This window comes from Hippoglossus hippoglossus, chromosome 15 (assembly GCF_009819705.1).
Source record: "Hippoglossus hippoglossus isolate fHipHip1 chromosome 15, fHipHip1.pri, whole genome shotgun sequence".
Classification (NCBI taxonomy): Eukaryota; Metazoa; Chordata; class Actinopteri; order Pleuronectiformes; family Pleuronectidae; genus Hippoglossus; species Hippoglossus hippoglossus.
This window is the reverse complement of record NC_047165.1, coordinates 210,001-232,500: the sequence shown is the minus strand read 5'-3', so window position 1 is coordinate 232,500 and position 22,500 is coordinate 210,001. Positions and strand designations below refer to the sequence as shown.

General features: G+C 45.0%; 2 protein-coding genes across 4 annotated transcripts in view; both read right to left on the bottom strand.

Annotated features, from left to right (window-relative positions):
- Nucleotides 1-2,130: 2,130 nt before the first annotated feature.
- LOC117775737 (zinc finger protein 135) lies at nt 2,131-10,015 on the bottom strand. Of its 3 annotated transcripts, none has more exons than XM_034609129.1 (3): nt 9,709-10,015; nt 5,659-6,282; nt 2,131-4,320 (listed from the first exon to the last, which is right to left on the bottom strand). In XM_034609129.1, exons 2-3 carry the CDS (start codon nt 6,234-6,236, stop codon nt 3,453-3,455), a joined length of 1,446 nt encoding a protein of 481 aa, XP_034465020.1. In that variant the 5' UTR covers nt 6,237-6,282; nt 9,709-10,015; the 3' UTR covers nt 2,131-3,452. The 3 variants fall into 3 exon arrangements, with proteins under 3 accessions (XP_034465020.1, XP_034465019.1, XP_034465018.1); XM_034609128.1 differs by lacking the exon at nt 9,709-10,015 and adding an exon at nt 6,699-6,826; XM_034609127.1 differs by lacking the exon at nt 9,709-10,015 and adding an exon at nt 6,565-6,672.
- Nucleotides 10,016-11,971: 1,956 nt separating this feature from the next.
- Nucleotides 11,972-22,500, bottom strand: part of ncoa4 (nuclear receptor coactivator 4) — a 10,815-nt gene continuing 286 nt past the window's right edge. Inside the window, exons 2-11 of the mRNA XM_034609126.1 lie at nt 20,897-21,020; nt 17,644-17,784; nt 17,416-17,495; nt 17,189-17,297; nt 16,933-17,013; nt 16,144-16,266; nt 14,882-15,592; nt 14,105-14,329; nt 13,915-14,004; nt 11,972-12,594 (exon numbers count right to left, since the gene is read on the bottom strand). Coding sequence (XP_034465017.1) covers nt 12,589-12,594; nt 13,915-14,004; nt 14,105-14,329; nt 14,882-15,592; nt 16,144-16,266; nt 16,933-17,013; nt 17,189-17,297; nt 17,416-17,495; nt 17,644-17,784; nt 20,897-21,020 — 1,690 coding nt within the window. The 3' untranslated portion in view covers nt 11,972-12,588. The remainder of the gene's footprint in view (nt 12,595-13,914; nt 14,005-14,104; nt 14,330-14,881; nt 15,593-16,143; nt 16,267-16,932; nt 17,014-17,188; nt 17,298-17,415; nt 17,496-17,643; nt 17,785-20,896; nt 21,021-22,500) is intronic.

The following is a 22,500-nucleotide window of genomic DNA, read 5'->3' as shown; positions in this document are numbered from 1 at the left end:
TCGTTGAACTTGTGAACGATGACAACTTACATCTTTGAACCAAGGCGTGTGATTGGTCAAGCTCGGGGCAGCATTGTTGAACTGGCAGAGGTGAAAATGTCCCAACATCTGCTTCTCTGAAACAGGAAGTGTTTTTTTTTTAACTCTTAAGTTTCAGCCAAACCGACACACGTGCTGTGATGTCATGACCTCAGTGTGTGTGTGGATCTGATCCGTGTTCAGTTTTACAGACGTGAAGTCACATCAGCTGTTTAGTTTCTACGTTTCTTTGTAACATTGTGATGTTTGTTGTTGTTGGAGCTCGTAGTCGCTTCGCTGTGTAAGATAAAACTTATAAAGAGATTGTGACTGAAGCTCAACTGTCCGCCTCTTCTTTTATTACCCTCATCCATCCATCCATCCATCCATCCATCTATCTATCTATCCATCCATCCATCTATCTATCTATCTATATATCCATCCATCCATCAATCTTTCTTTCTATCTATCTATATATATATCCATCTATCTATCTATCTATCTATCTATCTATATATCCATCTATCTATCTATATATCTATCTATCCATCTATCTATCTATCTATATATCCATCTATCCATCCATCCATCAATCTTTCTTTCTATCTATCTATATATATATCCATCTATCTATCTATCTATCTATCTATATATCCATCTATCCATCCATCCATCTATCTATCTATCTATATGTCCATCTATCAGATGGACATAAAACAGGAAGTTTCACAAGTTTAACTGTACATTGTCCAATCTGCTCAAGACTTAACATGTTGATGACCTGGCATGACCATATTAACACGTTGAACATGATCATAGCCCCTCCTACTAGCAACAGGATGTGACATGTAACTCCTTCATTCACTGTGCAAACACACAACACAAAACCAAGCTGTGTCAACCAACCTCCAACAACTGCACAAACTACAACTCCACTATTCAACCCGACGCTGCTTTAATGTTTTGATCTGTGTTGTTTGGTTGTTCAGTCGAAGTTCTGTTTCCTGTTTTATTTTGAAATGTCTCCCTCATGTAAATAAGTCCCTGTGCTTCACTTTGTCTCATCGTCTTGTTCTGTCTCAGTTGTGTGTGTGCCATTTTTCCCTGTATAGTTTATATATATATATATTAGGGCTGTATATAATTACTGTGGCTGCCAGAGATGAACTATTCTGGTTTTCAACATGATGTACTTTTAACAAAGTTATCAACTAGTGTGGGAGTGAAGCTTTGATAACCTTCCTGTATTGTACTGACACGTGGCTGTGAGATAAATTTCTTTATAACGACTATAATAGAATTTCGGTCTAGAATCAGTAAAGTCAATAATTGTAAATTCAAATGTAATTAAAAAATGGTCGGAGAAGAAAGTTCTGGTGAAATATGAATACGTTTTCAATGTCTCTGCCAGAACAAGATCAAGAGAGGGATTGTAACAGTGAGTTTATTCACATGTTTATTCTGTTAATGAGTTAAATGCTGAACTGAGGCTGTCGTTGGCAACATCTACATCAATGTTGAATTTACAGACTATAATGATTTGATCTGTCCTGAGAACGACCCCCGACAGAAAGGGTTGACACAATTGAAACTGAATCATTCTTTTTTTCAAAGTGTTTGCTGCCCTCTTGTGTTCACTTTGAGTCACTGCTGGTTGTGATCAAACTAAACTCATTAGGACGGGTGTGGACTTTTTACATTACATTACATGTCATTTGGCGCTTTTATCCAAAGCGACTTAAATTTAGTGCATTCAACATCTATGAAGGGTCATTTAGGGATTCAGTATCTTGCCCAAGGACACTTTGACATGCAGATGGGAAAGACTGAGGATCGAACCGCCAACCTTCTGGTTGGAGGACGACAGCTCTACCCCTCAGCCACAGCCCCCCAGTTCTGGACTTTATCCAGAACTGGAAGACTTATCGTCATGACAACATGTTACAATGTTTTAAAAGAATAAATAATTTATATTCATATAAAGAGACAATCCTGAATGTGATCTGGTCTCAGTCCGTCACCGTGTGTCCAACAGCAGAGTCACACATGTAGACCTGAGAACTGGCTCTGGATCAGGCTCTGGATCAGGTTCACAGTAAAGACACAGGACACTTATTTTAAATGTTTATTACAAAACACAAGAGAAAACATGTCGACAGGTTTTATTCTATTCAAACACAACACGACGACCACGACCTGCAGGTGAACAAACAAAACCACATGGAGCTAAATGTGAAACAGACGAACGAGGACAGTGTCCAAAAACAAGGGGGGGTGGGGGGGTTATACGGTAGGTTTGTAACGTGACCCCGACGACCTGTGGCTCACACACTCAAACATGTTATCATCAAATGACATCCAATCAACTGCCGTCTGACGGCGAGGAAACACCGCGAGAGGTCGGTCCAAGACGTTGACCAGTACCGTGTGACATCATCATACGACCTTCACTTTTGTCTTTTTCAGTCGTTGTCGGAAAGTTCTCACATTTCACCTGTTTCATCACAGAAGTCGCCAATGTCTCCACCCCCCCCCCCCCGCCCGATTTCAATGTCTGTTCAGTGAAATAATAGTCTTATTTCTGATCTACAGGCTTTTATTTTTGTAAACGGACGTCTGATGATGATGACGATTAACGATGAATGTCGCTGTGGTATCGAGGGTGCGTTCTGTTTGTTTTTTTTAACATTTAAATACCATTTATATTTATATATTAACATTGTTCCAAATTCATAAATACGTAGTGCAGTTTCCTGTTCAACCGCCGCCATCGCTCTGACGCTGCAGGTCAAACAAACCCTGCTGAAAAACTACAGATATGGCCGACAAGCTGCAGGTAATAGTCTTCATGCAAATGTTAATGTGGAGCAAGTCGGAGCGATCTACTCGTCTCCGGTTTCACAATTTAAAACTGATTTAACAGATAACCAATGAGAACGTCAGCCAATCAGAATCACTCAGGGAGGAAGTGGACCTTGATGTCACAGAGGGAAAAACACGGAGATGAGTCGCTGCTCCGACTCGTACGAAGGTTTATCAACGACAAACATCAGCTGATTCTGAGAAAAACAAAGTGGGATTCTGAATAAATAAATAAAATGTAAACGAGTTTCAGGATCTAAAACTTCGTAGTAAATAAACTTCCATACGATCAGTTTCCCAGAATGCTGTGCGAGCTGACAGAAGTCCCGGGCCTGATGGGAAACATGGCTGGGGGGGCTGAGGGGGGCACTTTAAATCTAACCATCAGATTTGACCATATAAGGACGTCCTGCTGTTATCTACAGAGATGAACCAACCAGGTCCCAAAGTCTGGACGTCCAGGTGCCCAGAACTGGTCAAGGACTTATTGAGAAGTGGTCTCAAACCAGTTCAGAACCAACGCAGTTTCAGAACCAACTAAGCGCAGGTCCTGAACCCAGAGCTGGTCAGCGTCACTCTGTGTCGGACTCCAATGGGGCGGTCTCGTCTAAAATGGGTCTCTTCCGGTGCTTGGTTGCGGTGGTGGCGTGGGCCCGCTGCTCCTCCTCCACGTGAGCCTTCTTGTGGCGGGAGAAGCTGGACGAGTGCATGAAGGTCTTGTTGCAGGCTGCGCAGGTGTAGGTCTTGTTCTTGGCAGCAGGGAGTCCGGACTTCGTGTGAACCTGCTTCTGGTGCTGCTGCAGCTTCCCCCGCCCGCCATCCCCCGCCCTGTGGGTCTGCTGGTGCCGTGCCAGGCTGGAGGCGTGGCTAAAGCGCTTCCCACACAGGCTGCAGCCGTGATGACTGGCTCCTCCCCCCTCCTCCTCTTCGGAGGTCGTAGAACCCCGTTTTCCGGCACGGCCCGCCCGGCGCCGGTTCTTCTTACAAAGGGTGTAGAAGTTGGGCTTGTCCCGGGAGCAGAGCTTGAGGCGAATCTTGAGGTCGGACGAGGTCTCGCCCAGGTTTTCTTTACCCGGCGTGTAGTTGTCCAGCAGCTCCTTGACGTGGGTCACCTGGTGTTTGGACAGCTGTGTGGACGTCCTGAAGCTCATGTCACACTGCGGACAGGCGTAGAACTTGTCGCCACCCTGACTCTGAACGATGGCGGCTGCTACGTGCTGCTGCTGCCTCTTGGTCTTCTTGTTCTTCCTGCCTGCCTTCAGCGAATGGCGCAGGGAGGTCACGGTGGGGCTGAGGGTGGCATCCTTAGGGAGTCCTTTTCCTTTCTTGTGGATGAGGCGGTGGCGTGACAGGCTTGAGCTGTGGTTGAACTCCTTCCCACAGATGTTGCAGGGGTGAATCCGCCGCTTCCCGTGCAGCCGCAGGTGACTCCCCAGCATCCTGACAGGTAAACAAATATCCCGCCATTAGAACCGAAGCCGTTGCCCAAAATCAACCAATCATTTTGTCTGAAGCATCAAATCATCAAAGTGACTGAAGCAATCGAATATCAGAACAATTTCTGATCAAATCAGACACTTGATGTTTTACTGAGATCTCTCTCTCTCTCTCTCTCTCTCTCTCTCTCTCTCTCTCTCTCTCTCTCTCTCTCTATAAAACGATTGAGATAATTATCATGAAATAACTTTTCCTTATAGAAATATAAAACATGGTCGATATAACGTCGAACTGTAACGAGCCGGAGCCGATCAGCTGCCCCTGTGGAGGTGTTGCCTGTCGCCATGGCAACGCACCGTGGTCTCAGTTAAAGGACGTCCCACAGCGTTACCATGGCGTCTTCCAAACACCCAGCGGAGTCGGAGGATGTGAGATGTGCAGGCGAAATAATCCACAAGCCGTGATAGAGAGAGAAAGTGGAGGAAGTTTAGTCCCTCGTTCAACTCGATTCTCCACAAGTGACATACGATAACTGACTTTACGAGCTACGGATTCAAACATGAACATTTGTTCCACCGGATAGTTTTATTAACTCTTATTAACTCTTATTAACTCTTAACACCAAGTGGAAACTGTTTTGTCGTTTGGAAAGTTGAAGGTTTCTTGGTTTTTGTGTAAATACATATCTGAGTAATTAAGATGTGATGTTTGGTTTGTCCAATAATTTATTTAAGGTTGTATTTGTGTGACTATCAAAATAACTCAGGTAAAGTTCTGTCTGGAACCTCAGTGTGAGATAGTTGCACATTTAAGCGTCAGAGAGCAGCAGCAGCTCGTGATGTTTGAGCTTCTGCAGCTGAACATCAGAACGTCAGGAGCCAGAGACAAGAGAACATGAGACAGAAAAGAAAACTGGAGGTACGGACGAAAATCAAAGAACAAAGCCGAACCAGAGTGAGTTCAAAGTCCGACAAGAAGCTGAGTTCCTGTAAACTTCCCACGAAGAGGAAATAACACAAATATTTTACCATCTGAAGCAGAAAGAACACATTTATATTCATATATTATATTTATATATATAATATATGTATATATCCTGACCCAGGATCAGACCCAGGACCAGACCCTGGACCTGGTTCAGACCCTGGATCAGACCTAGGATCAGACCCAGGACCAGACCCAGGACAACACCCTGGACCTGATTCAGACCCTGGATCAGACCTAGGATCAGACCCAGGACAACACCCTGGACCTGATTCAGACCCTGGATCAGACCTAGGATCAGACCCAGGATCAGACCCTGGACCTGGTTCCCAATAGGTAAATAGTGTTAGTACAGACCTGCTGCCTTTGAAGCTCATCCCACAGTGGGGGCAGGTGTAGCGTGCGTCCTGATGAGTCGGCTCCAGCGTCCGTTCGGTGGGTGGTGGTGCACCGGCGTTCTTCCCGGTGTGCGTCTGCTGGTGGCGGTACAGGCTGGAGGCGTGGCTATAGCACTTCCTGCAGTAGCTGCAGCGGTACTGCCGCTCGTCCGACTCAAAGTCGGCCTGGTCCGAGTCAACCTCGCCGTCCAGTTGGCTGCTCCCCGCCTCCACCAGCACCTCCTGCTCCTCCTCGGTGTCTTCCTCCTCATCGTCAGAGTCCGTCTTTATCTCCACGCTCTGCTCCGTCACCTCACAGGGGTACACCTCCTCGTACGGAGCAAAGAAGGCCTCGTCCGTCTCGATCTTCAGCTGGTCAGCCGTTAGGTCCGATGCGTCTTCAGAGTCCTTCTTCACGCAGGAAATGGTGAACTTGGAGCCGACCTCGGCCCACTTCACCACGTACTCGATGGGCTGCGTGTCCAGCTCCACCGTGATGAAGTCTGCGCCCAGGGCGTCTGACTCCGACACCGCCAGCTCCGCCTCCGAGTCCTCCATCTGAAGAGAGCTGCAGGAGAGGAAGAGAGGAGGAGGAGCCACAGGCCTGAGGAGGAGGAGCGTTTATCATAATTATTGATTATAAACAATATCAGATTCCATTCATATACTTTATTATAATTATTGTATTATTTATACAGTAAAAATATTTTCTACAGATGTTGATAAATACAAAGTGTCTGCTTCTCTGCGACAAACCTAACGTCATTTTTAACGTTAGAGTGACGTCAGGAGCTCAACAAGGCGACAGAGCTGTTCATTAAAACTCGCGCAGGACGTCACGTTAACGTGAAATCTGCGTGTTAGTTCACAAGCGTCTGATCTTTAACCGTTTTCACATCGATCACACGTTTCCGGGCTCGAACACATTTTCTTCTTCTCGGGTGAACAGAGAAGCGCAGCGCGCGCAGCACACACAGCTCCGGGCCTGGCGGGAAAAGGTTCCGGGATTCGGTTACTCACCGGTGCTTAACGGCGGGAAAACGGAGAGAACGGGAGGATTGTACCGGCGGAGACGGTCACAATAAACAGGAAGCACGGACACAAAGCATTGTGGGAAGGATTAAATGGTTGCGAAGAACGGAAGTATGGTGGATTGACTTTCACAATAAAGCGTGGTAAAATAAAATGAAATGAAAAACATTGAATGAATAAAATAAAGTTTAAAATAAAATTAAAAAAAATAAAGATTTCATTAAAAAAATACCACTAATGTATTATTTTAAATAAAATATAATAATAGACTAGAGATGATGAAGATGACGAGGATGAAGATGAAGAGGGTGATGATGATGATGGTGATGGTGATGAAGATGATGATGAAGAGGATGGTGATTGTTAAGAGGATGAAGATGATGGTGAAGAGAATGATGATGGTGATGAAGATGATGCTGAAGAGGATGAAGATGAAGAGGATGATGATGATGAAGAGGATGATGATGAACAGGATGCTGATGGGTATGAAAATTATGATGAAGATGGTGATGGTGAGGAGGATAAAGATAAAGAGGATGATGATGATGATGAAGAGGAAGAGGAAATGAAGAGGATGATGAAGATGAAGAGGGTGAGGATGATAAAGAGGATGATGATGGTGATGAAGATGATGATGGTGAGGAGGATGAAGATAAAGAGGATGATGATGAAGATGATGATGATGAAGAGGATGATGATGATGATAATGAAGCTGCGCTAGACGACATTGCCCTTGCTTCCAGTAAAACGTCAGGAATCTGGGAGTCATCTTTGATCCTGATTTGTCCTTTGATTCCTATTTAAAACACATTTCTAGGACCGCCCTCTTCCACTGGTTTAACATCTCAAACATCAGACATGTCCTTTCTCAAAAAGATGCAGAAGAACGAGTCCAGGCCTTTGTTCCATCCAGACGTGATTATTGTAATTCCTTATTATCAGGCTCCAGCAGGAAGTCGTTAAAGACTCTGCAGTTTGTCCTAAATGCTGCAGCACGTGTCCTGAAGAGAACCAGGACCAGAGACCACATGTCTCCTGTGTTAGCTTCACTACACTGGCTTCCTGTTACATGTAGAATTTAAAACCCTCCTCCTCACCTACATTAATAAAATGGCAGCATCAAACCTCAAAGAGCTGATCGTACCTTATCACCACTAGAGCCCTGAGCTCCCAGAATTCAGGCTGTTGTCCCTAAAGTCTCTAAAGCAGAGGAGGAGCCAGAGCTTCAGCATCAAGCTCCTCTCCTGTGGAATCATCTCAGCTTCAGTTGTGGAGGCAGACTCCATCTGTACGTTGAAGATTCAAACCTTCCTTTACGATAAAGCTTATAGTTAGAGCCGGTCCAGGTTTGTCTTAGATCTGATCTTAGTTCTGCTGCTATAGGTCTAGAAGGTCGGGGGTCACATGACACACGGAGCTTCTCTTTCCAGCTTCTCCTTCCTCTCCATCCTTATCACATCAAAGATATTAATATCTCATCACTACATGTTACTGACTTGACTTCTTCCCCAGAGTCACTTTGCCTTATCGTCCACAGATCCACATCGTGGATTATGATCTGTGGATCGCGAGGGTGGATCCTGTATCGTGTTGGCATCTGATAGTGGATCCTGATGGTGGCAGTGGACAATGACTGTGGACGATGGTGGATCCTGATCGTGGTGGATCCTGACCGTGGTAGTGGATCCTGATCGTGGTGGATCCTGATCTTGATGGTGGATCCTGATCGTGGTGGATCCTGACCATAGACTATGATCACAACAAGTCTGCTTGATATATATTTCTCCTCAGATACTCGACCATTACTGACAATAATCCATCAGTTCATTGACCTTCAGCTACAAAGTGTTTATTCTAATCAAAGCTGTAAATACTCTGATCTCTCTGATGTTCTCTGTTCCACGGGACATCTGTTCACTTGTGTCCGTCCTGGGAGACGGGTCCTCACATGTGTCTCTGAGGTTTCTACCTTCTTTACCTGTTAAAGGTTTTAGTAGTTTGACTCTTGTTGAGGGATAAGGACAGAGGACGTCTCACCTTGTTAAAGACCATGAGACAAACTGGGATTTGTGAATATGAGACTATACTAATAAAATTTGATTGATTGATTGATTGATAAAGCTTATAGTTAGAACCGGTCCAGGTTTGTCTTGGACCTGTTCTAAGTTCTGCTGCTGTAGGTCTAGAAAGTCTGGGACACGTGACACATGGAGCTTCTCTTTCCTCTTCTCCATCCTAATCACATTAATGTCTCATCAACACATGTTACTGACGTGACTTCTTCACCGGAGTCCTGGTGCTTCATCCTTTGTAGATCCAGGATCAAAGCTGCAGCCACATCATGGATCCTGATGGTGGATCACAGACTGTGATCATGGACCAGAGATTCTGATGCTGTCAGTTGATCGAGGACTATGATCACAACCAGACTTCTTGAGACACAACATGTCTCCTCACATCTTCTACCATCAGGAAGTCCTCAGTTCCTCTGCTCCTTCATCTCCATCAGACATTCTGTAGAAACACTTTAAACATGAAGTTACAAACTGGTTCTTCTCAGGTAGTGAATCCTGTTGTTGTGTTGATGTGTTGATGTGTTGTTGTGTTGATGTGTTCAGGTCCATCAGCATCTGTTGGACTTGTGTCCTGGGAGAGGATCCTCACATGGGACTGAGCTTTATTCACTGATCACTAAGTTTCTATTTGACTCTAGTTGAGTGAAGAACAGAGGAAGTTGATCCTTGTTAATATCTATGAGACAAATATCATGTGATTGATTGATGAAGATGGTGATGATGAAGATGATGGTGATAAAGGGGATGATGATGAAGAGGATGAAGAGGATGATAATGTGATGATGAAGATGATTATGATGAAGATGAGGCCCACCGGTTTTTCTATTAAAATTAGCATTTTCTTCATTTGCCCACACGCACACACACACACACACCCGCGCGAACACACGCACACGCCGTTTTCTACTAACGATTGATTCTACCTCGGTTCGTCCTGATCCTGGCTCTGGTCCTGGTCCGGATCTGAGTCCGGGTCCTGGCTCTGGTCCTAGTCCGGATCTGAGTCCGGGTCCTGGCTCTGGTCCTAGTCCGGATCTTAGTCCGGGTCCTGGCTCTGATCCTGGTCCGGATCTGAGTCCGGGTCCTGGCTCGGTTCTGCAGCACCTCTGAGCCGGGGAGAAGCGGCTGCTAACGTCCGCTGCAGCGGCAGGGAGCGGCAGCGAGCGGCAGCAGAGCGGCAGCAGAGCGGCAGATCTCCGTTCAGAGTCAACAAGACGTCGCGGCAGAGAGGCGACCAGCGCCAAACAGCGCGGGTCCTCTCTGCTCTGTGATTGGCTGAGCTCATGCGCAGCCAGCACGGTGCGTGCAATGTGATTGGACGGCCGTAAACTACAGATGGACGTCGCGAGATGTCGTAAAAGGCCAGACGGCTTTTTTTTTTTAATGCTTTATTGACAAACAGCATTAACAACGAACAAAGCAAACATAACAATTAAAACATAAAAAAGCAGAAATTAACCAGTAACTTTTATCGAGGTGTTTTCACTGCTTTTTGTTTTTAGTGTTGAATTGATATATTTTTTGGTTTCAATTACAAATATTAAAAACATTTAGAATTGTGGATATGTGATTTTTATTGTAATAAGATCAAATGAATAACGTAATATTGATCCATCACTGACTGACTAAAACAAGTGATGGATCAATGTCAGTGTAGTTTTTATATCTCTGTAGAAAAAGTTTGAAGGGATAAAAACGATGAAGCCATTTGAAAGTGTTTTTAAAGACCGACCAAAGACTGCAACGTTAGTTATATTGCATCTTCTCATCACAACTGGAATCTCTAGTGTTCTCCAGATGTGTTCATCAATCAGACTCACCAATAATCACCAATCACTACCCATAATCATCATCAATAATCATGTGGTGTATTTGTAGTATTGTGTGTGTTAAGTTATAGTGTGTTTAAATATAAATATAATTTTTTTTTAAATAGTGAATAAAATTAAATGTAAAAATACTATAAGTACCAGGCGAAGGATTGTGTAAAGGACAGTTATTGTCCACAGGAAGTCAAAGTGTCTCAGGGACATCAGAGCAGGGAGAGGCTCCCAGGTCTCATTGATGAGCAGCAGCAGTTTTATGGCTTCACAGAGGTTTTGGTCCTGATGACGTGCAGCCTCCTGCCAAAGGGGAGGGGCACTAAGAGTCCATGCCCAGGGTGGGAGGGGTCAGCCACAATTTTTCCTGCATGCCTCAGAGTCCTGGAGACACGCTGCCTCCTATCAGACTGAAAGTCTGTGATCCACCTGCAGATGGAGACACGCTCAGCTGGGAGAGCTCATCTTGGAGCAGATCTGGGATTATGGTGTTGAATGCAGAGCTGAAGTCCACAAACAGGATCCTGGTGTAGGTTCCTGGGGAGTCCAGGTGCTGGAGGATGATGTGGAGCCATGTTTACAGCATCTACAGATCTGTTGGCTCTGTGGGTGAACTGTAGAGGGTCTAGCAGGGGGTTGGTGATGTCCCTGAGGTGGGACAGGACAAGATGTTCAAAAGACTTCATTACGACAAAAGTCAGGGCGACTGGTCTGTGGTCATTAAGTCCTGTGGCCTTGTTTTTTTGGGGATGATGGTGGAGGATTTGAAGCAGGCTGGCACCTGACATGTCACCAGTGAGGTGTTAAAAATGTCTGTGAACACTGGAGACAGCTGATCGGCACAGAGCTTCAGGGCGGACGGGGACGCAGAGTCAGGTCCGGCTGCTCAGACGGTTCATTGTCCTGAAGAGCCTGTTAACGTACCTCTCCACGATGGAAAGTGGGGACACTGTGGTAGAGCGGGAAGGGGCACTGATATATATTTACATATATGTAGCTTTGGTGATATTCATTTCGGATATTTATATTTAGCTGTGATGATGATATTGTAAACTACTAGTTCTGCCGCAAAGAATTGTGGGAGAGCATTTTCTCTTTTCCTTTCATAAAGGATGGTTTGATCTTTCCTATGTGACCTCTGACCTCAGACCCGACTGCTGCAGGTAGACAGATTGTCACAGGTCACCTGACATAAGGTGTCATCAGGCTCCATTTGAACTCTGACAAGTTTAATAATTTATAATTTAATAGTTAATATTTGATTGATGGTCACGGTTAGATCATGTGACTACATTAAAAGTCCAGTGAATTTTATTTTCTTGTTGTCATGTTAGCTTAGCATGAACAGTGATATCACACAGAGCAGTGATGTCATCATCTTTTATTTCTGTAGCGAATCATAGCAATAAAAAGCACCAATCAGGGTCATGCGAGCTGTCAGCTGACAGATGTCCTCCACACAAGGTATTCTGGGAAATGCAGCTGTTTCTCCTTAATTCTGTAGATCTGTCAGGTGGCTCACGACACAGGATGAGCTCCACCAATCAGTCGCTGCGCCTGGAGTGATGAAACTCAAAGACCAGGTGTCGTCATGGAAACTAAAATCAGACAAGATGTGCATCACAGGATAAAACAATAAAAACATAGAACAGCTGTTTAAACCAGAATAATTCAAATAAACCCCGCCCCTCCTGCTGCCAGGATCATCTGTTTCCTGTATGAACTTGATCAATAACTGATCAATACACTGATCGTTTAATGGCTCAAAGCAGGAAATTCATTGAACAGTTAAAAAACAAACTATCTCAGTCTCTGTTTCTCAGTTTCTAAACACATCACAGGTTCCGTCAGATGAAGACTGATCCTGATTGGAGGAGGGTGGTGGCTAAGCGTGGTGATGTCACAGGACGAAGGCGGCGATGGTTAGTCTGTTATGATCGTGTGCGTTGATCAGCAATAAAGCAAGAAGAAGAAACGTCAATGTCACATCTGGAGAGAAAGAGACACAAGTAATGAGAAAAACATGTTCACACCTGTTCACACATGGTGTCCTGCCTCTGGTGAGTCTCGTTCTGTGTGTGCACTTGTTTGTGTGTGCGTGCTTGTGTGAGTCACTAAAACAAACTTAGGTAACAGCCTTATTTCCACCAACACTGGACAAAAAAAACTTGATTGGAGAAGAGAAATCCTTGTTTACTTTCGGTTTCTGACCAGAAGCAGCGGCTGACACACACACACACACACACACACACACACACACACACACACACACACACACACACACACACACACACACACACACACACACACACACCTTCCACAATAAGGCAACTAAATAAAATAGCTAACATATATTATTATGAAATAGCCAAACGTTACACTATAAAAACTAACTGAATATAGTTAATCATTGGCACACAGGCGATTTCTTATTAAAGAATTGTTCAAAGGTTCATGCAGCCTGTATTATTTAGCTTGACTGATGTAAACACCTCCCAGCCACTAGGTGCCAGTAATGTGCCATAGGCTCGATGCCAATCGCCATTAAATAATAAGAAGAAGAAGAAGAAGAAGCAGCCTCCCAGTTCCCCACATGAATCTCGGTGAGGTGCAGCCGCTCAGGTGTACCGGTGATGTCATGCCCGCTAGCTACAACTTTCCGCCCTCGTGGGCAGAAGACTGTGGCTTTGTGTTTCATAAGGACCGTGCTGTGTGCACGTTATGTTTTCAAAGTGTTGTGTGCAGAACGTCCAGCGCCACTTTGAAACATGGCACGAAAGAAGTTTCAAAGATCAGGGAGACAAGGGAGAATCCATCACGTGCAGTGTCCAGGTATGAGAAGCCAACTCTCTTTGCCAAAAACCATGCGACTGAAACAAGCTTTCTGAATATGAGTGTGGTTGGTTAATGAAAGACTTATTATTGCATCATAATGAGATAAACATGTTTCTTTAAAGTGTTGTTCTATATATAGCCAATATGGATGGAATAAAATGACATGTCTGTTGGAAATATTAATGTGGTTCAATAATAAAACTTAACATAAAAAATGTTGATATGGCACACTAATTCACAAGAAGATTTCACATTGGCACTTATTGTCAAAAAGGTGGCCGACCCCTGATCTATAGTATCAATAATCGTGAAAACCATGAAACCGTAATACTTCCTCTGACAATAATCGTGGCAATAAAATTTCATATCGTGACATCCCTAGTCCACAGCGGATCACACACGTTCCCGTTCATTCACACCTGATCAGAAACGGTGTGAACAGGTGTGTCTGATCCTCTGGACACTGTGACTCACCTGGACAGGTGACTCCTGCAGCCATTTGTCTTTGTCTCCGCCCACGTTCATGCAGGAGAACAGGTCACAGACAGGTGACAGCAGACGCTCCTGTGAACAGTCACAGCGGTTTAAGAATGTGTCTCTGATCTGCACCCCCACACTGCCCTGTGATCTCTGTTGCCATGATAAATAGCGTGCGTGCAGTTACCTGAGCCTGACTCTTCTTCAACAGCCACTTGTCATCATGACGACCTCCTGACCACGGCAGGGATGGGGAGGGGGAGGGGGAGGCTGGCTTGAAGACGGAGCTGTCCTCCTCCCTTGTGGCCTTCTCCTCATCAGGAACCAGCCAATCAGAGAGCGGGGCGGTGAGGGGCAGTAGGCGGGAGCAGGGGGAGGAGGGGTGCAGCCAGGCATCTAGGATGGCGTGCACCTGAGGAGGCGACACACTGGAGGTCACATTACCAGGTCACCAGGTCCAATATATATAACTAACAGGTGCAGCTGTCATTGATCACATCATCACTGCTCTTAGTTCTGCTACTTTAGGTCTAGAATGTTCTCTTTCCTCCTCTTCATCACATTAATGTCTCATCAAAAGATATTACTGACTTCACTTCTTGACCAGAGGACGGTGCTTTATCACTGCAGATTCAGGATTGTGATCGAATGTTGAATTGTGATCATAATGATCGATACTTTAAACATTGACACACATTTCCATTATGTCAAAAACTGTTCTTATCAACACGCGGCATCTATTGCAATTCTGTCAGTACGATGTTAGTGATGGTGGATAATAATGGTGCATCGGGATGGTGGAGGTCAGTAACAGTTCATGTGTTTTGTAATCGCGATCCACGGTGTGGCTGTAACATCCTGGATCTTCAACAATAAAGAACTTCAAGGAAATAACCGGTCACATGACTGAAGCTGTTTTTAAAAATAAAATAAAACGTTAAAGGATGAAACAAGTTGTTGTTACCTTCTGTTCTCTGTTGTAAAGGGCCGGCGGGGTGTTCTTCACAGCAGACGGGGGGTTCTTTGTGGTGGGCGGGGCCTCCTTGGCCACCGGGACACCGTTCTTGTCTCGTCCGTCCTGCTGCAGCAGCCACATGGTCAGAGCTTCTCTTCCACAGTTCTCCTCACAGACGCAGTCAGAGTAGGCAGAGCAGACCTCGTTGGCCCTGCAGGTCTGCTGCACCGGCACCGCCTGCTGCAGCCACGCCTCTAGGACTGCCGCCGGTGGGGTGACAGGGGTGTGTGTGGAGGCGGGGCTTGAGGGGGGCGGGGTCTTCAGGCACTTTAGCTGACCCAGGTTCTCGATCTCCACTGCCCTGGTGGTCTGACAGCAGGAGGAGCAGTCGGCAGCCGGGCGGCTCGACCCTGCCAGCCAATCGGAAGAGGACCAGCCGTCATTAAAAGGCTTCAACACCTGCCGCCACTGCTCGGCGTTGGACATGGTCTCCATCGCATCAGTGGGTGGGGTGATAAGCCAGTCGCTCAGCTCCTCCTCATCGGGGTTGATGGTGAATTCTGATTCGTCAATTTTTTCTATGGAGAAGGAGGAGCTGCAGCTGCTGATTGCCCGCCCTCTGCTGACAGGCGCCTGGTCCTGCAGAAGCCACGCCTCCAGGTCTCTGAGCTGACCCCAGGCCTCTAGGAAGTCCACAGAGGACAGGGTGGGACAGGAAGTCTGCACAGACACACAGGAATTCAGTCCAACATGTCGTCGACGACAACAAATGACATAACAAACCAGAACCCGATTAATCACATCGATTAACACACGCAACAGACACAGGTCACATCACAGGAAGTGACGCAGCGTTCACCATGGTAAGTGATGACTGTGTTGACGGTGCTGACCACAGGAAGTGACGACTTAATCAAAAGGCTGACAAGCTTCTACTGGTAATAAATAAACTTTGTTTGCTTCTCGTTTCAGCTTCATAACATTACATTACATTTCATTTAGCTGACGCTTTTATCCAAAGTGACTCACAATCAGTGCATCAACCATGAGGAACAAACCCAGAACAACAAGAATAGAGAAAGTACAATTTCTTCAAAAAAGCTAAACTACAAAGTGCTATAAGTAAGTGCCATTTTAAGTGCTACTAAATTGTTAGTTTTAAAAATGTTATTCAAGGTATAGTCGGAAGAGGTGTGTTTTTAGTTTGTGGCGGAAGATGTGTAAACTTTCTGATGTCCGGATGTCCGAACATCAGACCTTTTCGCTCTCACCTTGTTCTCCTTGAGTGACATCAGCCAATCCTGAGGGTTCTTGCTGGACAGGGAACCAATAGGAGAGTTACTGGTTGGACGACTTCCCAGCAGCCAGTCTCCCAGAGCTCCGACCTCAGATGTCTGACGAGACAGATATCAGAAGGATCTGGATCAGGAGATCCGAGCTTGACCAGAGTTACAGGAAATGCTTCAGGATGAAGGAACTCATCAAACTACCTCACTGTAACTCACGTTATCGAACTCAATTCAATATAATTGTAATTGTATAGCACCAAATCATAATATACATTATCTCAAAGTTCCTTACAGGGAAGGTTGAGACCCTAAAAATGATACCAGCAGCTCCCACAATGAGCAGCTCTAACATCTGTGGGAGAAAAAAAAACATTAACGGGAAGAAACCTCCCACAGATCAACAGCTAATGTTAGCTGACATTAGCTTACAACAGCTGTAGGAGCCAAAATCATTGTTTGCATGAACTAATGTGGCTGGAAGGAAATAAAGCCAGAGGAGGGTTAGGGTCTCTGACCTCATCCTCAAGACCTGCTGCTTTAGTTTATATAGAGTCCTTAGTTTATCTTTATTTCGGTTTAAAATTTACCTTCTGAATGATGTGATACATTTTTGTTAGTATACGTGTCTAGTCAGACATACATTTTGCTCAGTGGTTATATAGGACATTGAGAAACCGATACAATAGCTAACGGCAGTGAACATAAACTAGCGTTAGCTTTGTACCCAAACATTTGACTTTCTTCCTTCTTCTAGCTGATGGGAAGGGTTACCTGCTTCTTTGCTGTGATTGGGTAATTCTGCACCTGAACTCTCTGGGGGGCGGGGCTCTGGGAGGACACACCCTCCACAAGCTGCAAACAGGAAGTACAGAAAACACCTGATCAGCATCACACTGTTGAGAGTGTGTGTGTTTGTCTGTGTTACCTGTGTGTGTGTATTAGCTGTGTGTGTGTTTTACCTGTGTGTGTGTATTAGCTGTGTGTGTGTTTTACCTGTGTGTGTGTATTAGCTGTGTGTGTGTTTTACCTGTGCAGTGATGCTGCCAAACGAGGTGATGGCATTCCTCAGAGAGCGAGTGTCGGCATGGAAACTCACGTCAGGTGTTTCCTCTGGAGTCAGACTGAGAGACGACAACCTGCTCACGCGCACACACGCACACACACGGGAAAAACAAACACACCCAGCAGTTAAAACGCACACACCTTCATTATAAACATCATAACTTCAGTGTGTGTGTCTGAGTGTGTGTTTACTTCTCAATGCAACTGGTCAGCTGGTTGCTCAGGTCGTTGTTCTGCAGCTGATGAGTGATGATATCAAACTGACCTCTGAGCTGAAACAGACACACACAGGTCAGTGTCCACCTCACACTCATCATTATTGTTGTCATCACTGTTGTGTTGTTATTATTGTTACAGTCATGTTGTTCTTATCCTTTTTATTGTGTAGTTCTTATCATTGTTGTGTTGTTGTTCTGTTACCTGGTGCAGTTGGTGCAACTGTTGTTGGAGGGTTTCCGTCTTGACTTGTTCGAGCAGCTCGATCTGATCGAGCAGCCAAACCTCTCTGCAGCGCAGCGCCTCCTGCTGACGACTCACACAGCTCTGCAGCTCGGCACGCACCTGAGACACAGGTGAGACACAGGTGAGACACAGGTGAGACACAGGTAGAGACACAGGTGAGACACAGGTAGAGACACAGGTTAGACACAGGTAGAGACACAGGTGAGACACAGGTGAGACACAGGTAGAGACACAGGTAGAGACACAGGTGAGACACAGGTGAGACACAGGTAGAGACACAGGTAGAGACACAGGTAGAGACACAGGTAGAGACACAGGTGAGACACAGGTAGAGACACAGGTAGAGACACAGGTGAGACACAGGTGAGACACAGGTAGAGACACAGGTAGAGACACAGGTGAGACACAGGTAGAGACACAGGTAGAGACACAGGTAGAGACACAGGTGAGACACAGGTAGAGACACAGGTAGAGACACAGGTAGAGACACAGGTGAGACACAGGTAGAGACACAGGTAGAGACACAGGTGAGACACAGGTAGAGACACAGGTAGAGACACAGGTAGAGACACAGGTAGAGACACAGGTGAGACACAGGTAGAGACACAGGTGAGACACAGGTAGATACACAGGTAGAGACACAGGTAGAGACACAGGTAGAGACACAGGTAGAGACACAGGTAGAGACACAGGTGAGACACAGGTAGAGACACAGGTTAGACACAGGTGAGACACAGGTAGAGACACAGGTTAGACACAGGTAGAGACACAGGTAGAGACACAGGTAGAGACACAGGTGAGACACAGGTAGAGACACAGGTGAGACACAGGTAGAGACACAGGTAGAGACACAGGTAGAGACACAGGTAGAGACACAGGTGAGACACAGGTAGAGACACAGGTAGATACACAGATAGAGACACAGGTAGAGACACAGGTAGAGACACAGGTAGATACACAGATAGAGACACAGGTAGAGACACAGGTAGATACACAGGTAGAGACACAGGTAGAGACACAGGTAGATACACAGGTAGATACACAGGTAGAGACACAGGTAGAGACACAGGTAGATACACAGGTAGAGACACAGGTAGAGACACAGGTAGATACACAGGTAGAGACACAGGTGAGACACAGAGATAGAGACACAGGTGAGACACAGGTAGAGACACAGGTGAGACACAGGTAGATACACAGGTAGAGACACAGGTAGAGACACAGGTAGAGACACAGGTAGAGACACAGGTAGAGACACAGGTGAGACACAGGTAGATACACAGGTGAGACACAGGTAGAGACACAGGTAGAGACACAGGTTAGACACAGGTAGATACACAGATAGAGACACAGGTAGAGACACAGGTAGAGACACAGGTAGAGACACAGGTGAGACACAGGTAGAGACACAGGTAGAGACACAGGTGAGACGGGCAGACATCACATCTTACATCCAGAGTCTAAAGTCCAGAAGATCAAATAGTCCACGAGTCGGATTCTCTCTCCCTCACTCTTTATACTGACTGTACCGCACACTGCTATCTCTCTCTCTACAGTCACTGAGTCAGTCTGGACCAGGATCAGAGGATCAGATCTGTGGTTACCGTGGTAACTTCAGGTTTAACTGAGCTGCTTAATCACCATGGTAACAGAAGTTGCACCTCTAACCTGAGAGGATCAACAGCTCAACTACTGACCAATCTGAGGAGAGTAAACCAGAGTAGGGGATCTACAGGATCCAGAGAGGTACAAAAGAGTTTAGAGTCAAGCTACTAAGTGTCAACAGATACTGTACTGTTCTACACAACGATCAACAGTGATCAACAACGATCAATCTCTGGATTCTGTCTTATGTTTTGTCCGTGATGGAAACTGAAGATCTGAGGCTTTAACCATGAAACATTTCAAAGTCAAAATCATGGTCAACTTTATTGTCAATTCTGCAATATGTACAGGACATAGACGGGATTGAAATGCTGCTTCTCTCTGATCCCCGGTGTAAACATATGTAGACATACATAGGTAGACAGAACATATAAGTACGCAAAAATCTGAACATATAAGTACACAACATTATAAGTACTCAAAACATAGTACATAGTACACAGTACGACATAGTATGCAGTCATAAGGCACACGGTGGATAGGATGAGAGTAGTGCAACCCGGGATAGTGCAAAAATAGATTGAGAATGCAAAAATACTTCATGGGAAGTAATGTAATGTACATCCATAGGATGTAGTAAACAGTAGGGGTGTAACGGTACATGTATCTGAATCAAAAATTTCAGGTACGGGTCTTTCGTGCACCGAACGAAAGCAGCGAGTACACATGTGGAACTTACTTGTGTGTGTCTCAAATTCCGAGAGACAACTTTAACGAAGGACCGGATGTGCTGTCGGCTCGTGGTCATAGCACAGACAAACAGGAGTGTGAAGACCCTCCCTCATTATTAAAGTCTGTGTGGGAACACTTCTGTTTCACAGTCATTATATGGCGACGGACAAAGACAAGTGGATCGTACAAAAGCCAACATTGGACATGTAGTTGGAAGCACATCGAGCATGCCGACTCGTTAAAGACGTCGTCACCAGAGTGATGTCCCACTAACATTGGAAATAACACTAAGCTTTATGGGACAAGGACAAAAGGAGTTACGTGTAAACCCACCCCCCCCCCCCGTGGCATTAAAGCCGCCGCTTGCAAATAATTCAGACCAAAGCAATAACGAGCGACATGTGTGTTTTTATAGCAGCGGAAATGCGACCATTCTCTGTTGTTGAGAACGCAGCCTCTGTCCCTAGAGTAAGAGTTTTCTCCACAGCTGAGACATTGTCAGTACCAGCATGTGGTGGTAGTTAATTATTCTGAAGATTTAAAAAAAATATACATTTATTTAATAATGATAATCATACAATACAATAATGGTGCAGTTTAAGTACAGTTCATTTTTTACATGCTGCACCTTAATGGATATTTATTTTACTATTTTATTTTTTATTTATGAGTATTTATTTTGTAATTTTACTTTGTAAAAATTACTTAGATAAGAAAGACAAAAAAATCTGTTTAATGTTTTCTGTTCCTTGTTTCTTCTTTACTGAAAACGTACCTTTACACCCCTAGTTAAAGATAGCAGTACTGTGATATAAGCATTTACAGTAAAAAAGGGAAAACTACTATAAAATGTGACAATGATGTAGGTACTGACCTCTCGAACATTTTCTCTCAGCTGCTGCTCTGCCTTCAACACGCTGTTGATGGCGTCCTCCAGCTGACCCTGGGCCTGCCAGCACTGCTTCAGTCCACCTGCTGCCGCCTCCGCTGACGACATCCTGCACAGGACACAGGAAACAAATGCACACTGTCGAAATTAAAGAGGTCCAACTGAATGTGGAGTGACAGATTAGACGTTTTCCTGATCAATATTAATTTATCGATAGGTCAACAATCACTGATGATGTCAACTTCCTGTTACGGGTCAAAACAACAAAGAGGTGACATCATGGACCTCCAGCTGAAGTCATGTCAGTTTCCATGACAATAACTCGTCTGATATTTGATGAGTCAATCCAGAAAAGCAATCAGCAGATTAAAAAATACTGAAAATAATCATCAGTCTGAATATGAAGGCTGATCTCGGGTCAGTGTGCTGGTTATTGTTGTGTTGTCAGTGTGTTTGATTATGTGATTGGTCAGAGACTCGTGGTCACTAAACCAGTTAAACCACTGAACTATTTTCGAACACAACTGGTCCAAAGACGCATCACACACACACTCATTTCAGTCCTGCTGATGTCATGGGTGACTGTGTTGTCATGGAAACCGCACAGATATGGGGGGCGTTGCGTGAGGGTGTGGTGGTCTGTGAGTCGCTGATAAGAAGCAGCGTCACTTTCTCAAGAAAAACAAACACTTGACCTCCAGACTGAGTTGACAGTGTTTTCCAACAGGATTCATTGACTTTGAGCTGTGTCAAAATATGTTTTGCTTCGTTATGAAACCGTGAGGGGACAAATGGACATGGACAACATGGAGCTACCGTCCACAAAACACTTCTGGACTTTCAGGAGCAAACAGTGTTGCAGCCAAATCCAATCAAACTGAAGTAACTGCCCTGACGTTCAAATTCAACAGCGTCACTTACACCAACTTTGGCTGTAGTGTGATCAACGTGACGTCACTGAACGCAGGCAGCAGGACCTGCTTGTCGTAAACTCACCAGAATCCTCTGTTCTCTCTCGACGTCATTAAAAATACAAAGATTCAAAAGAACACAAGCAAGTTGAGTTTACTTCTTCCGAAGATACAATGAAAATCATATTCTTCACTGAAGTTAGTGATTCACTGACAAACGTTAAGTTAAAGTCAATAAACTGATAAGTGTGTTATTTATTAACCAGAGAGCACGTGACACACACTTGTCTCAGGTCTGATAAACAAACACATACTGAAACATCTGTAACAACAAAAACAGACAACACCTGTAACAACGACAACCAACACCTGTAACAACGACAACCAACATCTTTATCAACGACCAACATCTTTATCAACGACCAACATCTTTATCAACAACCAACATCTGTAACAACGACCAACATCTGTAACAACGACCAACATCTGTAACAACCAACAGAAGAGCTCGCTCCTATTTACAGATCTCAGGCCTCTGGGAGACGAGCCAGCTTCCGGAGGACAGAACAACAATGAGCGGTGCGAGTGAGCTTTTTAGTTTTTGACGTGAGTCGTTGAAACAGTTTAAATAAAGAAGAACAACCGGAAGTGATCTGGTGTTGATCTGAACTTTAGTTT